The sequence below is a fragment of the Apis laboriosa genome, unplaced genomic scaffold (genome assembly GCF_014066325.1).
Source record: "Apis laboriosa isolate Shangri-la unplaced genomic scaffold, ASM1406632v1 scaffold104_cov149, whole genome shotgun sequence".
Lineage (NCBI taxonomy): Eukaryota > Metazoa > Arthropoda > Insecta > Hymenoptera > Apidae > Apis > Apis laboriosa.
In genome coordinates, this window is record NW_025220694.1 from 64,229 (window position 1) to 81,391 (window position 17,163).

Genomic DNA, 17,163 nt, shown 5'->3' on the forward strand with positions numbered 1-17,163 from the left:
ATTTCGCAGTTGAAATTATTTTTCTGAGAGAATAGAGTTTGAAACGTAACGCGATGCGACGTTTTTCCAAAGGAAAAAAAGTGCAAATTTATGAATATTATTATTCCCAGCGTTATTAAAATAAGGAAACGTTGGCCACGGAACGTGGCGCATAAATTTGAAACGGTTCGAGGAAACGGAACGCGGAAATTAATTTAGGCTTTTCTTGGGAAACGTTAATTCAGGATCTGGATTAAAACGAAAGACACGACCATAAGAACGGAAACAGACGAAGGAAGACGGTCGCCGCGCTATTATTTTCGTCGTTCATTAGCACGTGCGCCGGTGACACAGTTCGCACGCAATAATTAAAGGACGCCTCCCCCTCCTCTTCGCCGACGTGCGTCTAATTAAAGCACGCTAATTATCGAAGTGAATTACGGCACTCGTGTCTCGACCATGTTTCCTACAATCACTGCGACGATGAAACGTTTAAAACATTGTAAATTTTAATTCTTAAATCTCAATTTTATTTTATTTTTTTTTAAATTATCCTACATCGATTCACGTGCTACGATTCTTTTCTTACGAATCATGTGCGAAAAGTGTAACTTTTATTTACGTTGGTTAATACGATGCGAACTATTTTTAAACGATTTTTTATTCAAGTTAACGGGTAAAGTAATGGGCAATCTCACTCTGGCTACAATCCCTCACGATTTTGCGCTCGAGATGTTACGAGGAAATTTGAATTTCTGATGCAGTTGACGATGTTGACATAACAGAATCACAAACTATTTGAGAAATTAAGTTTCAAGAAACGCATAGTCATTGTCCAAATATTTTACTTCAATAATTCCCAAACCTATTTCGCGAAGATACAATCTCACCTAAATAAACGAATCCCACGATCCAAATCCATACAAGCTAATTTCCAAATAAAAGGAGGAGAAAAGGGGAGCAATGACAAACTCACGTTTCCTCAATTTCGTATTATTACCTCGCAAAGATCTCGTCCTTTTTATATCTCCTTGCAACGCTTTGATTAAAAACCCTCAGGTCGTCAAACCCTCTCCCCCGCTCTGTTTCCAGTTGTGTTGTTTTCTTAATTAAGTCTTTCTCGAATTTATCTCGTCCTCAAAAGGAGAAGTTTCGAATTTTGCAAACAGAAGATGGAGACGAAACAGATTTCGAAAGTTGGACACGCGATACGCTTCAGGAATCACGTTTTACGATTTCGTGGCGGAAATTGTGTATACTCGAGGGAGAAAAGAATTTTGTTAATTATTAGGGAGATGGCGTGTAAGACAACGTAGCCGAGGAAGAAATAGCCACCTGAATCATAAAACCGAGATAAATGGTCGTACTTGGCATAGTTTCATTGCTTCACCAAGCTAGATGACTCACCCATTGCTCCCTTATTACCCCTGAGAAATTTTCTCCTTATTGCCGAGCCACACACGATCCACTACATGGAAAATGGCGGCTACATGCCGGGACGACAGGGTTTCATCTTTTCTCTCGAGAAGAACCAGTGTACACACTTTGTACCGAAGATTGGATCAATGTTGAATATTTTATAATCCTAATAAATCACTGTTTTAAAAATAATTCTTGAAAATCAAAAGTATTTTAGAATTGGACGATAGAAATATATTTTAAAATACTTACTTTATATATTTTATTATTTTAAAGTAATTCAATTCTTTGATGTTTTGGAAATTTTTCTCTGGAAAGAAATGAGATATCCTAAAATCGGAGTATAGAAAATATTTCCTTGTTCAAGATTGCTCCTTCGAATATCTTGATCCTCGAGATTAGAAATATTCGAGAATTTGAAACGAAATTTTTACACTGGAAACATAAACATGTATATTTCCTCCATAAAATATGGTATATGGTGCGCGTAAAGAATAATGTTTATAAATTTATGTACAGATTTTAACGCGCAGTTAAACGGGTTTATGTAAATTTTTCGCGCATTATCGACACCCAATGCGATTTAAGTTTTATGGCGAAGCTACCTATAATAACGCTTCACGAAACATATCTATACATTCTTGTATAGAGTATCCATATCCGTCTGGATTTTTTTTCTTTCTTTTTTTTTTTTTTTTCTGTTTACGCGGAAAGTGGTTTTCTCGTTTTTACGATGTATCCGGGATGACGCGAAAATGGATCGCTCGGAAAGGAACGCTCGTTACACGCACGTATGCCGAGCTTTTCAGAAATCAAAGTGCCACTTTGACTTTTACTCTTGTACGTCGTCGCTTTCATTTCCAAACTCTCGCGTATATCACTCGCGTAAATTTTTTTGATTTATCGGTTTATCGCTTCTCGAGCTTTTGTCATAATCTCAATGGAAAAAATTGTAAATTTTTAAGAATCGATAAGTTGTATGTTTTTATCGTATTATCGAAGATTCAAGAGATATTGTATCGATCGGATTTGTGTGATTTTGAGTACGTAAAGTTGGATATATTTTTCTTAAAATTGAAAATTATGGAACGAATAATAATATTTTCTCTTTCTCTTCAGGAAAAGTACACGCACATTTTCAGGATGTGTTTGGTCACGTCCATCCAAATCCTCCGAGTGATCATCCACTCTTCGCACCCTAATCTCAAACACTCAGCCCTCACTCGAATCTCGCAATAAACAATCTCGCCATAAAAATCTCATCCCCTTAAGATTGATGAATTGGACGGCAAATACTTAGGATTCCAGAGAAGTCCACAAATTGACCAAAGAAATTTGACCAATGGATGGATCATGATCGATTCTTCTTCGATCAAATGGATTAATAACGTTCCAATTCAAATAGTAACAATATCGAACAAAAATATCGTTCGAATGCATTTACTTTTATTTTTTTCCACAAAAGAAAATTTATTTTTTTCTTTATTTTTAGACTTTAAATTAGAAGCAAAGAATTGTCTGCAATTGTTCTCGAGAAAGGTTGTTTTCGAAATGGGGCATTTAAGATAATTGCCCTCTTAGCGTTTAACAGAACAGTTAATGATAATTAACCCAGCTGGTTAGAAGGATCCCAGTTATTTGGAAAATGATTTTCACGTTAAAGCTATGTCTCTCACGGTTTTCACCCCCGCGAAATAATACCCTCATTATCACCCTTTCCATTAAGTATGCTCGATAATTACAAATTTACATTTAATCCTTAAGTTGCCCGAATCTATCGTATTCTGTTACGTGATATCGTTGGTCGAATGTTCGCCATCCTAATTCGATAACCATGTCGTCTAGAACATCGTTAACAAGATGCTCATTAAAGTCGACTCCCAGTAATGACGTGACTTTTGATGGATTTTCGGGCGGCGTTTGAATATCGTGGCTTCCAATTTTAATTGCCTTGTTCTCCCTTCTATCCAACGATTTAATTAACGATCTTGAGGTATTTGTTAACACGCGCATTACTTTTATAGTCGATGACTCGTCGTCTGATCACGTTGGGATAAAATTTAAGACGAAATAAACACGTTGTGCTGTTTCATTGATCTATACGAAATGTAGAAAATTCGTTTAACGATCATCGTGAAAATCAATCTTTCACCGTTTAAATTGGTCCAATAATCGCGTTAACATTTGGTCGATTCTTTCAAAGAAAATTCTCGGTTACATTTAACTTTTATATTAACTTTTATATTATATTTCGGACGGAAGGAGTTCGTTGTTCGAGGAAAGAGAATAAAAGAAGGAGTAGTGATAAAGGCTCGTGAAGATTATCATCGATCGAGATATTTATATCGTTATTTGCGTGGCTTGGTTCTATCCACATTGTGTTACGAACAAAAGAGGGCACTCTTCGAAAGGAAACAGAACGAAAACGTACGAACGGGAGAGATCTGATCGATCCTTTTTCCTCGAACTTTAGAATTCAGCCAGGAAGTAGTACGAATCAACAAGTGCGCCGGCCACTCATCCGCGACTGTCTGAACTATCCGGAAGGAAATCGTCGAGATGATCTGCAGATTTTCAACAATGCTTGCTGCGCGAAAATCCCTAGGACAGTTGGAGTAAAAGCTTTTCCCTGTGCACGGAATATTTCACGACGAGAAGAATAAATGGTGGTTAAATTCTTTAAGAGTTTTGAATTAAGAAACGAGGATGGAAAAGAAAAAAAGTCTCTAATATTTCCTGTTCCGAGGATTTAAACGTTGAGACGGATATTTTTTAATAGCTTTCTATCTTTTAGTTTCTTTCGAATTCAAGTTTTTATAATAATCGTACTCAAAAACGAAAAGAATAATTAAATTTTAGAGTTTCTTTCTTTTTTTTTTTTTTTTAGTATTTTTAGTATTAGAGAGAGAGAATGATCATGAGAGATCATTATTTTCATATTTACCTTTATGGAAGTCCACTGGTATTTGCATTGTTCTTTGTGAATCAGCGCTGAATGCATATAGGATTCTAAAGTAGTTCTCTCTGTTCTTATGAAATCGCCATTGCCTCTTACCGGGAGTAATGCAAGAACAGAAAATGGCAAGAAAATGGCGAGAGAATGGTTTGCAGATGTTCGTCGATTCGTTCCTGTATTTTAACTATACTTACGTTTTCTTTTATCTTCTCCATTCTTTCTTCTTTCTCTCTCTCTCTCTCTCTCGTTCTTTTTTTTGTTATAAAAAAGACGATTTTTCTACTCTGGATCCATAAAATTCGAAGATGCGAAGGGAAATTCTCGTTGCGAGGATTCCTCGTTGCCAACTCTCCTCCGTATTATTTTTTTTCTAGTAGAGAATTCCACGTACACGAAACATCCTTGTTGTCATTTTACGCTCAGAGATCAGATGCACCTGTGCACCTGTGTCTTTTATTTCTTGAAATTTTTACGTATGTGCCTGTTACTCGTTTCTTTATGCGCGTAACTTTTGTCTAGTCTGAAAAACAAATGCACGATTTACATTTTAATAGGTGGCGCGCGATATTACGACGTACAATCGTGCTATTATTTATTTTAATTTTATGGAGAGATATATTATGCCACCACTTAAATTTGTATTAATTTTACACAACATTCAACGAGATTAACTTACACTTTGCGGAGTGCACGCACTTGAACGCATTGAATGTTAATTCAGTGATTATAATGGATTCATATTGAATTCATATTGTATTCCATTGCTTTGTACAATCGTTCTTTACATTCATTGCATTTTATTTGTGTGCTTTATTCAATGGTTTTATTTTTCGATCTATTAAGCTGAATAAACTGTTCCCGTCGAATGTTATATCTACAATATTATATCCTTTTCTTTTTTTTTTTTTGGAAAACGGTAATTAAATAAATATTGTAGATAATATCTCGTTGAATTCGTTCAATTTATAAATATATTAAATTATTCCTTTCATTCTTTAAATAATCTTTAAATTATTTCATAATTAAAATTTCTCGGAACTTTTCTATTCTATTATATTTCCAAAATACTCAAAGTGATCCTCCGATGATAATGATATTGATATTGATCGCTGTTTTCTCATTTATTATGTAATCCATTGAAGGCTGAGGATGGAGAAGAGAATGGATACCCAAATTACTGAAATCTTAAAGCTTAATTTTCTTTTCAGAGGCTCACAGAGCTCTAGAGCTCCTCGAGGATTATCACGCGAAGCTGACGAGGCCTCAGGACAAGCAGCTACGATTGGCCATCGAGCGTGTCATCCGTATCTTCAAAAGCAGGCTCTTCCAGGCGTTATTGGGTGAGTGTTTCGTTAAAAATATTTTGTCGAATAACCTTAAAAAGCGTTTTCCGCTCGTTCGACTTCCATCCCGGTGAAATCAATTTTCTTATATCCCGACGATATTTTATAAAATCCGAAAAATTCCGGCGATTCATGGAAGATTCAAAGAGATTCTGCACCTCATCCCATTCTCTATGCCCGGGCTCAATCTCATCTTATTTATCGGAACTGGCACGTTGCCTCTCGAACGTTTCTCGCGCCATTGTTATTCGGAATAAAGCGCTCTTACCGCGCGATTCATTCCGTTCGCATCCTCTTTCAGATGAAAACTCGTCCGAAATTTTGACCGAGGCTTTGTACGATCGGCGGAGAAAAAGAGAGAAAAAGAGAGTGGGTGGAGGGAGGGAGGGCAATATCGAGCCTTGTTTTTACTTCAATCCAAGGAATCGAGGATTCTTGTGAACACAGGGGGAGGTTTTCATCGTATTCTTTGAGTGTACGATTCTCTTGGTATCGATCCTTTTCAGAAACCTTTTGTTATCATCAGTCTGGACGGACGTACGTACGACGAGAACAAATAATATCTTTTAATCTTTCCAAGGATAAACAATCCATTTAAAGAACAACGATGCTCTCCAATGATTTCGACACACTTTCTTTCCATCTTTTTTTCATTAACTTTTGTTTCGTAGAATAACACTTTTCAACAAGCACTTTTCATATTTTTAAAAAACGATCATTAATATAGATAATCAAAGATTTGATTATTTACTAGCACGGAGAGAAGCACGGACATCGGAGTAACGCTGTCCATGCGTTAATTTTTATTTCTCATCCTCTCGATTCCCAGCCTGCGAGCGTGTAACCGTGCAAGTTTGTTCGCGAAGCAGATTGTCCTATCCGGTCCACGCGGTATAATGGTTTCGCACAGGGGGAGATTAGTCGGTGCATCTGCAACTGTGTCGGGTGCATAGGTTGTCCTTATGCCGCGCTTCGCCTGTTAGTGCTGATAACCCCAAACACCCTCGCCTCCAGAGTCCCATCGGTGACGTGGACAATGGATACAAGATTACACGTCATATCAGCTTCGCTAAGTACTTAACGAGATTAGAATATTACGCGAAACACCTGAAATTAACGCCTTTCCGCCTAAAGTAAATTAAAGTAATCGAATTAAAGTAAATTTAAAAGCAAATCGACGAATTTCAATTTTTGTAATAAACGCAACATAGTAGATAAAGATTGAAGATTTAATTAACTCATTTTTCTAGATGTAACATCGTATCGTAAATTTTCGAGAGAGAGTACATCTTTCTTTCAAGCAATTTCATTTTCAGAATTTTCCATGCGTCTCGTACGAAATTCCAGCGAATAGATTACGTGGACGAGCACGGCCATGTTTGCGCGCATTCTTAATTCAGCTTGCAATCTCATTGCACAGAAAAGAAGGTTGTCGGTCCCCGGTTCTAATTCGCAGTTCAGGCTCAGCTGCTTCGAAAATGATTAAATTGAAAGCTGGAAGATCTAGATTACGTCAGATTCGATTAGAGTTTTTGCATCGTTTCGGAGTGAAGCAATTACACGATGCTTGGTGCGCGTTCTCGATTCTAATCGAACCCTTCCCAGAGACGGTTTATCGTTGTATCGATGAGGATAACGCATCGATAATTAATGATTCGAAGGAGATCGTTGCAACGTATCGTTGTGGATGCAGCGATTTCCTGGCCAATGCCCATGGAATTACGCGTCACGTTGGCAACGCTAAGTACGTAACAAGGTTACAACTTGGAACTAAACGTGTAGCCGTGCTATACGCCCAACAACTTGCGAACACAAGTTTAGGGAACCGGTTGAAATAACGATATCGAGTATTTAGACTGGTAAGGTGGCTCGAGTGTGTTTGGTCTTGATTAGCAAAGATCGTGTTGATTTTTAACTTTCTCGTTGTATAAGCTTGTCCTTTTTGATAATTTTTCAATCTTTGGATAAAATTGAATGTGATAAAACCAGGATTATATAAATTTAGAAATTTAGAATTTTCAATTATTTATGCGTTTCATTTTATCGTTCGTAGCTATAACTTAATGAAAAACTATTGTGTGCAAATTGCGTTCTAACAGTGATTTGAAATTATTCCTACAATTTAATCATAATATTCATTTTAAATTTTCTCTAATTCTGAATAAATTATTGAATTATTGAATTATTATTACAAATTTGTTCAAATTTAAAAATCATACAATAGGATAAATATTCAATTCGAAAGAATAGAAAGTAAGGTTAATTCGAATAAAAATAATTAATCTAAGAACTGGCAGGAAAGGATTTTAAATTAATTTACTCGGATGTCACGACGATTGTTGTATAACAGCACGGTGCTGAAGTTGCAATCAAGTCACCAGGGAAACGCCAGCTCTCGTGATTTCATTTTCTCCGGACGGACAACTAAATCTTAATTGCGTTTAACGCTTTCGTGTCGCAAGAATTCGCCGAAAGAATAATTCGAATCGCTCACGCTTCGCCTTAAAAATCTCTCGTAAATCTCTCCGTCTTTTCGCGTGTTTTCTTCATTATAATATAATGAACAATATAACGAGCGCATTACGTAAAATGCCTTTTTGAATTTATTGAAATTTATTCAGAAACAAGGAGCCTTCCTCATTATTGAGGCGTTTTAATAACAAGTATTATCGAATCGCGTGTTCGACGAGATTTCTGTGAAATTTGTCAAAGGTACAAGATGATGAAAGTTGCTCGTGACTCTTTCTTGGTCAGCAAACTCGAAAACAATTCAATATACCGTCATCTTGGAGTTTTTCTTCGAGTGGTTTTCGACTCTCAATTTATCATTCTCACGCTTTCTTCGCTTCTTTCATTCGTTATCATCGATATCACCTTCCTATCGATTATCCAGATGGATTGCGGATTAGAGAGCTCGAAAGCGACGAAAGTCGAGAAGTGTTTTAACTCGACGAGAGGAAGATTGATCTTTGACGAATAAACGATTGTCGTGATTAGAGGAATTTTTTTCCCGACAAGTTGAAATTATATTGATAAGTTGTGCAAACGTTCGACAATCTTTCTTCTTCGATTTGAATTGGAGAAAACGTGTATTTAACGAGCTTGTTATTTCCGTGGGAAAACTTGAAAATAGATACACATCGACGTTTCTAATCTTTTACTATTATAGCTTCAGGGATCTTTTTGTAGGATAAAAGAATTGGAAATCCAAGAAAACGTCTACTTAAGATTTGCTGCGTGATTTTTCTCGATTTCTTCTGTTTCTCCTTGTTCTTTCCTAAAGAAATCCTTTAGAAATGGTGAATTCCCTTACGTTAGTTACGTTTCTTATTTCGACTTCTTGAGGTTGGATAGAAATCGATTTTCTTCAATGAAAAGAATCGACGTCAATTGCAAATACAGAAGAGAAGTACTCTTTTTTTTTTGTAGTATTTTTGATTGAATTTATTTCAAAACGTCTCGTAATTAAGATTCGGGGATAAAAATTTTTAAATTCTCGAGTCGTATTTGTCAAGCTTTATTTTCCATCTAATTATACTGTATTTATTTAACAAATGTAAATTTGAACGGATTTAGATTTAAGATCCTGTCGTTTTTACAGGACTAGCTTTCTCGAGGAGACAGGTATGCAAAGCAGCTTGTACTAAAGAAACTTAATTAAAGGAAACCAGGCTATTAATCTCGTAATTCATATCTATTGTTTCTTACATAATTTCACATGTGATAAATTTGCGGCAGTTACTTACCATTTGATTAAAAGTTTTACAAATTCTGATTTAAATTTGAATACAATACGCTTTACTATCGCGACAAATCAACTCGTTCGTATTTTTGCTTTAATAAAATTAAAAAGAGAGAGAGAGACGAAAATAATTGATCACGTACAATCTATTTGACAAACCTTGTTGGGTAATATTAGAGTCTCCATGGAGCTAAATGTTGGACGCAATATGGAACATAGAACACAATGCAGTATTTTACACTTTGGTGGTGGATGCATCGGACGTAACATTGCAAAACACGACCAGCTGACAAATCCTCCTTGTCCTCGCACACGTGCACCAGTTTAGATCAGGTTTACGCAATAATCGATCAACGGTTTTATGCCCTCCTATTTATATATCTTTATCATACGTATATCACTCCTTTCATTTTTTCTTATAACAGTAGCCAAAACTTGATTTTAAAAACACGATTTTTTTCGCGCAGAAAACTATCGTCTATCTTCATGAAATTTTCAAAACTTGGAATATCGAAGTAATTGACAAAAAAAAAAAGATAAAAAATAATTGCATCTTAATCGTATGAAATTTATCGATCAACCCAAGAACCAAAAGAATCATTAATCATCAACGAATCGTCGTCCAAGATACGATCGCTCGTCGAGAAACTTATCAATCTCTCGATCGGAGAAACGTTAACGAATCGAGCAAACTTCGTTATCGTCCTCCCTAATGGAATCGGCCACGAGAGCGATAAACGTGTTTCCCTTGGCAAACACGGACGAGATTTGTGTTTAAACGCGAGACGGAAAAACTAAGCTCGAAAATCAGCTTGCTCTCGCCACTTTCAGGTAGAAAATTCAGGTCGGGGTCCATCGATCGGCGGATAAAAATTTTCTCGAACTGGACCGGGAAGAAAGAATCCATCTCTGGAGGCAAGAAGGGGGGAGAAGGGGGGGAGTATCGTCTACTTTTCGCCGTAAAACTGCTGGAAACTGGGATTGGTGCGAAGGGAAAAGCGTGAAAAAGCGAAAGGAAGGGGGAAAGAAAGTAAGGACGTGGTGGGTGGCGGATCGATTCATAAATCAATAAAAAGCACGACGGCGGTGGCGCTGTAATGAGAAGGGAATACGAGTAAACGGGATCGAAATGGATGGAGAAGGTTTCGGAATTGCGACTCTAGGAAATAAAATAGCTTGGAAAAATAGAAGGAATGGAGAAATATTAAAGTACGAAAACACCGACGTTGATAAGTTTGCGGGGGGTTTGCTCTTCTTTGAGGTAACAAAAGAAGCGATGAAACCCTTTAGGGCAAGTAAACTTATATAGAAACAACTTTGTTCTTGCGGCTTCAACGGGACGAAATATCATCCCGTTTGCTGTTCAGACGCGACGCGTGTTGCTAATTTCATTGCATCGCGTAGGAAAATTTTTGATAGCCGGATTATGAGGAGAGACACGTTAGTTGTATGTTAGGATATCCCCGATATTCAAACTTGTTCAAAGTTTCATTCATTCAGTCAAATCGAGTACGATCAGATTCGAGGTACAAAATCAAAATTAAACTAGTATTATAAAGACAGCCAGGAGGATGTTCCATAATAATGTAATCAGGGAAGAAATTATTCGAAAGTTGCTCGCGAGCAAATAAGATTTTAAAAGTAATATAACTTTGTCCAAGAACAACAGTTGTCTCCACAATATAATTTCTGTCTCGATAGAAACGAATTATTAATTTTGTCGAAATACATAAATACATCTTGCAACTACTCAATTCGATGATATCAATGTAGAAGCTATCAATAGTAAGATTAGATCCATCCCAGCATGTCCTCGACAGCAACGTTACCTATAATTCTTCTTCTCTCTCGTCCAAACTCTGGAAAAATCCAAAAATTCGGGAAAAAAAAAAAACTCGAGACTCGCATCCACGGCCGAGATTATTTACGCCGCGCCGTTTGTTTTAATTACGATTAATTCTTCTTGCACGGTGCCTAACCGTGTCCCCTTCCCACCTTTTCCACGGCAGTTTTTTTCCTATTCCGTGTCGCGCCGCGCGGAAAATCCGATTTATTTCGGGCGTTAGACCCGCGGCACCAGTGCAGAAAATTGCAGCTTCATCTGGCCGGGCGATCGTTCGCGCCTAGGCCGTTGCACTCGCGGCCGACGACATTTTGGTGCACGGCGGAAGATGGAAGCGGGACAGAGAGATAAATAGTGGGCGAAATGAAGAATGGACAGAGAGAGAGAGAGAGAGAGAGAGAGAGAGAAATTGACACGCGTCGTCGATGACGCAGAAATGGCGCGTCAGCTTTTTGACGCATTTCAGTTTCGAAGCTGTTCTTTTCATCCGTTCGTTCCTCCCGTCAATCTTTCCTCGATGTCGTTATCGCACCGAACACGCTCACTTTCCTCCCTTTGTGAAATCGATCTCCAAAATTTCGGATGATTTCTTCTTTTTTAATTAAAAGGCCGCGCAGTGAAATGGATCGTTATCCTCGAAGAATCTTTTGCTGAATCTTTAGCGACGTAACCAAGTTTTTGTTGGAATCCGTGAATCTTTCTTCGACTAGAAATTCGATCGATATTCTTTTCACGAATTATCGCGATGCTCGTGCGCTTTCTCGAGCCTCCGTGTTCTCATCGATGGACAAGAGTCAGGGGAGGTGAGGAGGGTATTGTTTGGAAGGTTGTAACTACGAAGCTTGGGCGATTTTTATCGAAATTGAAGTTGCACACGCGATGGTGGCTAGGCTAATATACGAGCACGAGTTTAAATTATCGAAAATCGTGGAACATTAGAGAAACGTTATCCCAATATTTATTAATTGTCCGGTTTATTCGAAATGATTAAAATGTTAACTGGGCGGAAATTGGTACGGTGTTCAACTTTGATGCGAAGTTTCGGATTACTTATCAAAGTTATACATTTGACGCAGCAGAAAGGATTGTATTTCGAGATGGATGTGGGGAGGGACTGATCGTATTGCCGTGGAAAAATTGCATTTTCGGATCGAGACTTTTTATTATATATCCGATGCCCGTCGATTCCGTTGCCTAAATTTTCAAAATTGAAACGCCCGTGTAGCTGCATCTATGTATATACCAGATATATACCTTCTATCCTCGATCCCTTCTTTTCTCTTCGAGAGATTCGAATCGACCAATTTCCGCCCCTTTTATGATTCGATATTGAATCTGCCTTTTATTTCTTCTTCATTTATTAGTATTAGTAAATGAATTTTGTATGTGTCCATGTCATTTAAATGTAAATTGTACGCGTAAAATGTCACCAATTAATTAATTATTTAATCCGATAATTTGTATTTAAATCTTGTGTCAATATACAAGATAAAGTCATCAAAGGAATAATAATAAATAAGAAATTTATCATAAAAGGAATCCACTGAGAAAGAAGGAACAAAAACAGGTTATATTTCGCGATAGTGCTTTATTCTCATTGTTCTTGCTTTTTCTTTTACAATTTACGCAAACAAAAGGACAGTATGATACACGTGGGTAAGAAATCTTCATCTTCGATCTTAAAGTCTGCTTTGTTTCATCTACACAGTTCACAATGTTGGGTACATATTGCAGTACATAAAGAAGCGTACATATCCCTTATACATAGCCAACTTTTGTCTCGGGATCCAAGAATTCATTAATTATCATTGTAGAGTGGTCTTTATTGTCACTATGGTGGGCCTTTGTTTTACGCAGATGGCAAAGTAGCTGTTATTCCCAAAGCTGCTGCCGTTTCTGATTCTTAGCCTGGTCTTTACGTGGTTCAAGGGAGTCGAGAATCGTATAATAAATCCATTGAGAAACTTTACGAAATAATTTCTGATTCTCATATTTATCATTTACAGATAATTCACACGAATTGATTCGTATCGAAAATTTTCTAGAATATTATTCTTATTTGGAAAATTTGAGACCTTCAATACTGAAATTTTTTTCTCAATCGCGATAAATTTTAGTAATTTTATTTCTGGAATAACTCGGATTATTCATTTTGACCGAATAATATCTTTTATAATATTTTATTTTCTCTGTCGAAATTTTACCAATTCCTCAATGAATCGATGGACTTTAGGAATTTTATTTCTATGAAAATATATTTGAGATTTTGACTTTAAAAAATAGTATTTCCCGCAAGGGGGACTTGGAAAATGGATCCATTTTCCCGAGTCCTTTGGGTGGTGGCGTACCCACGGACCTGAGCCAAATAAAAGAAAGAATTTGAAATCAGCTTGAAAAATAGGAAAATAAATATTTTTTGATTCTTCGTGTAAATTTTTTATTTCAATGTTTAATCTTGAAATCGAACCTTTTGAAAATGTAAGATAAATCCTTGTTTCTTTACTAATATGCCATAATATTCAAGAATCGTAAGATATTAAATCCTACATACACACATACGTGTGTTAAGGGATAGATATGTGCATATATTCGTATCGTATTGACGTTAGGATACCTTGAGCGTTGATATGTAGGTACGTTTCCAATAACTTTATTGATATTACACATATCGTAATATTTGAATATTGTGATCAAGTAAAGGCTCTTTTTGAACTCATATATGTATCGATGCGCAATGAAATGTACGTATCTTTTGTAGTTACCTTTATTTCTCGAGCACAACATGCTCGATTTTTGTATTTTCTTTGTAAATACGGTTTACGGTTGTATAGATAAGTTAAATTTGCTCTGTTAATGGACGCGATAAAAGTTTGTTTATTCAGTTTGCGTCGATGTTTTTCTTTCTTCGATAACTTGAAAATTAATGCTTACGCTTTTCAACTCGAAACGTTTTTTTAAAGATTTTTTTTTTTTTTTTTAATTTATCAAGATTTATATCTCGTAAAAATAGTAGACAATGAGAAACATTGTACGTTCGTTCAATCGTGTATAAGAAGAAAAAAAGTATCAATTATAAAAAGTATCGAAAATGTAAAAAGTAAATCGGACGAAAAATCGATCGTAAAATCATCGATCCTTCTAATCGATTCTCAACAATTCCGATACATTGAGATTATATTGTTCCTCGTCGACGGTATACGATGTGACGACGATTATCGTCTCGAGTCGTAAATCTCGATTCGACGTCTCGAGAAAAAGAATTCGGAGGAAAGACAGTTATTCAAAGGGTAAAGATCGCGGGCGCAACAAGACCGTTAACATTGGAGCTCCGTTGGAATTGCCATCGGTTCCCTGACGATGGCACAGGACGATTGTTGGGTGAACGGCGTTCCATGTCGGCTGGCGGGACGATTTGAAATTCAAAGCACGAGCGGGCCGTGTTGTAAGATCGTTAACCGAATACCACGATCGTTGCCACGGCTCGCAGTCGTCGCAGTTGTTACGAGGGTTGGCCAATTTCTCTCCGTTTTTCCGGGGAATGGTTCCCCATTCGTTGCTCGATGTTGCACACGCGGATCCGATTCGTCGCCATAAACTCGGTCGTTACTCGCCTTCCCGCCATTTTGTCCCCCATTTTTCCCTGCCAGAGAAAAATCGCGGCATTACGCTTTCTATAAATCCATTGGAATAATTCTTTCCGAGTTATCCGCCGTTTCTTCGAGAACTCGCAGTTTCCATTGCGATTCATCGTGCTTCGCCTCCTTTCTCTGTCTTTTCTTCTCTTTTTTTTTCTTCTTCTTCTTCTTCTTCTCTTTTTCGGAAAACGCTGCTATCGAGAGATTAATTTTATCGATGAATCGATATGAGAATACGTATCGTTTCCTCCGTTTTCATTTAAATTTCGTCCTTTGTTTTAGGATTTTCGAAACATTCATCACGAGAATTGGGACAAGTTGTTATTACGTTTCATTGGGATGAGAATACATATTCCATTTTGAAAAATAGATTTTGTATTTTTGATAATATTATAACATTATATTATTGAAATTCGAAAGTTGGATATCTCTACATTCGTCGTGTATTCGTACATCATTTTCGATTTTCCAAGATTCTTAATTGACGTTCCTTAATCCTTTTACTCGTCCGTACTTTACGTTTAAATACGTGCAAGTTGGGTCGAAGGGAATATATGTACGGGAGAAATCATCTTATTACTGCATCCCTGTAATTTGATTCTCGTTATGATGTAATTACAAAGTCCAATCGTATTTCAAAATCGTTTGCGTTTCCACGAACTTTTCTCCAGAAAATCGTTTCTCGAGCGAAACAGATACCGTTGTTGCTCAATCAAAATATCGTTTCCCCATCGATCGTTCGTTATCTCACGAGATTGTGATGAGATATTAATCTGATGTTTGCAAAAAGTATCAATTATGCTTTAATAAATATCTGAAGATGATTTGACTTTAATTAAGAAGAGTAAGTTCGAGATATTAATCTCGTATCTAATTGCGAACTTTAAAATTTTATCGATCGAAAGTTTGTCGATCGTTGTTTCATTGGGTTAGTAGTAATAATCATTCATCGTTGTGTTTAGAAATAATTTTAACGAGCATTGGATATTCGTTTGCGGGTTTCGCATCAACTTGATGAAATGTTATTTACCACAACGTGGTGATTAATTATCACTATTTGCTCGCTAATGATCAACCACGTCTAAATATTTGACACGAAAATATCTCTGCATTCGATATCTTCGAGATTATGGAAACTTTTGGAAAATTTCTTCTTAACTTTGATCGCGTTTATTACGATAATAATTAAATAACTAAAACGTGAAATTTAACAACTCGTTCGATCGAACGAGATCGATAAAGCTTTTCCTTCGATCTTCATTCACGATCTTTGAACCGTTTTAAAATAGTTAAAAAATCGCCGTTAAAGACTTGAAGGATCCGTTTTTTTTTTCGATACGATTCGAGATTTTGGTCGATTTTGGTCGATATCGATATCGATATCGATATCGAAGGAGAATCGGTGAGAAAAGGTCTTTTTTAATACGATTATTCATGCACGAATACATTACATCCGCACAAAGTGTTGAACGCTGAACCTTTTTACGAATTCGTTCCTCAACTTCGATTCTTTTTCGTGACGCAACATATATCTGGGAGCCGCAGAGGGAACGCAGAACATCCCTTTGTATCAGACACGATATTACATCCGCGCCCGCTTTTCCACCACGATCCTTTTTATCTCGAAACTCCAAATGCTTACTGCATCTCATTATCCGTCATTATGCTTGATCACAAACGCCTCGTACATCGTCATCATCGCGTGAAATTTATCGGCAATTGGGTCACGACGTATCCGGACGATTATCGTCGAATCGTCCTATTTTCAAGACGAATTGATTGAACGCTGGGTGAAAAGCATCACGAGAGATACATCAAGGATTTCCTTTTTTCTTTCTCTTTAAATTTCATATTGGAAAATTTTATATTTTTGGAAAGATAGATCTGTGAAACGTGAGACGGATGTATTATCGTGTTCTTTATGATGCTTTTCTAAATGATCGTTTCATATTGAATGATTAAATGCATTTAATAATTGAATGAAGGAATTTATGTCTCATTTACGTAATGTATCACGAAGTTATCTTCCAATGTGGAAAATGAGATTGATTCACCTTCCATGAATATTACATTATTTCTCGCTTTTTAAATATAACGCTCTCGTTTTATAATTAAAAACGATACTATTTTACTTTGGAAAGTAGGAGCTATTCGGAATAGAAATATCTTACTGATCGATAAAATAAATCATGAAACATTGTTGCAAATTACCAAAGAAAAGAACTTCTATCGAGTTTTTTAAAAAT

At 36.6% G+C, this 17,163-nt stretch overlaps 1 protein-coding gene across 15 annotated transcripts in view; it reads left to right on the forward strand.

Annotated features, from left to right (window-relative positions):
* LOC122713572 (disks large 1 tumor suppressor protein) overlaps positions 1-17,163 on the forward strand; it is a 524,720-nt gene that overhangs the window by 62,029 nt on the left and 445,528 nt on the right. For all 15 annotated transcript variants that reach the window (XR_006346517.1, XM_043934736.1, XM_043934489.1 and 12 more), the window contains one exon: positions 5,563-5,694. Coding sequence is in view for 14 of the 15 variants with exons in the window: in XM_043934736.1 (XP_043790671.1) it covers positions 5,563-5,694 (132 nt within the window). In the remaining variant the exon portion in view is untranslated. The remainder of the gene's footprint in view (positions 1-5,562; positions 5,695-17,163) is intronic.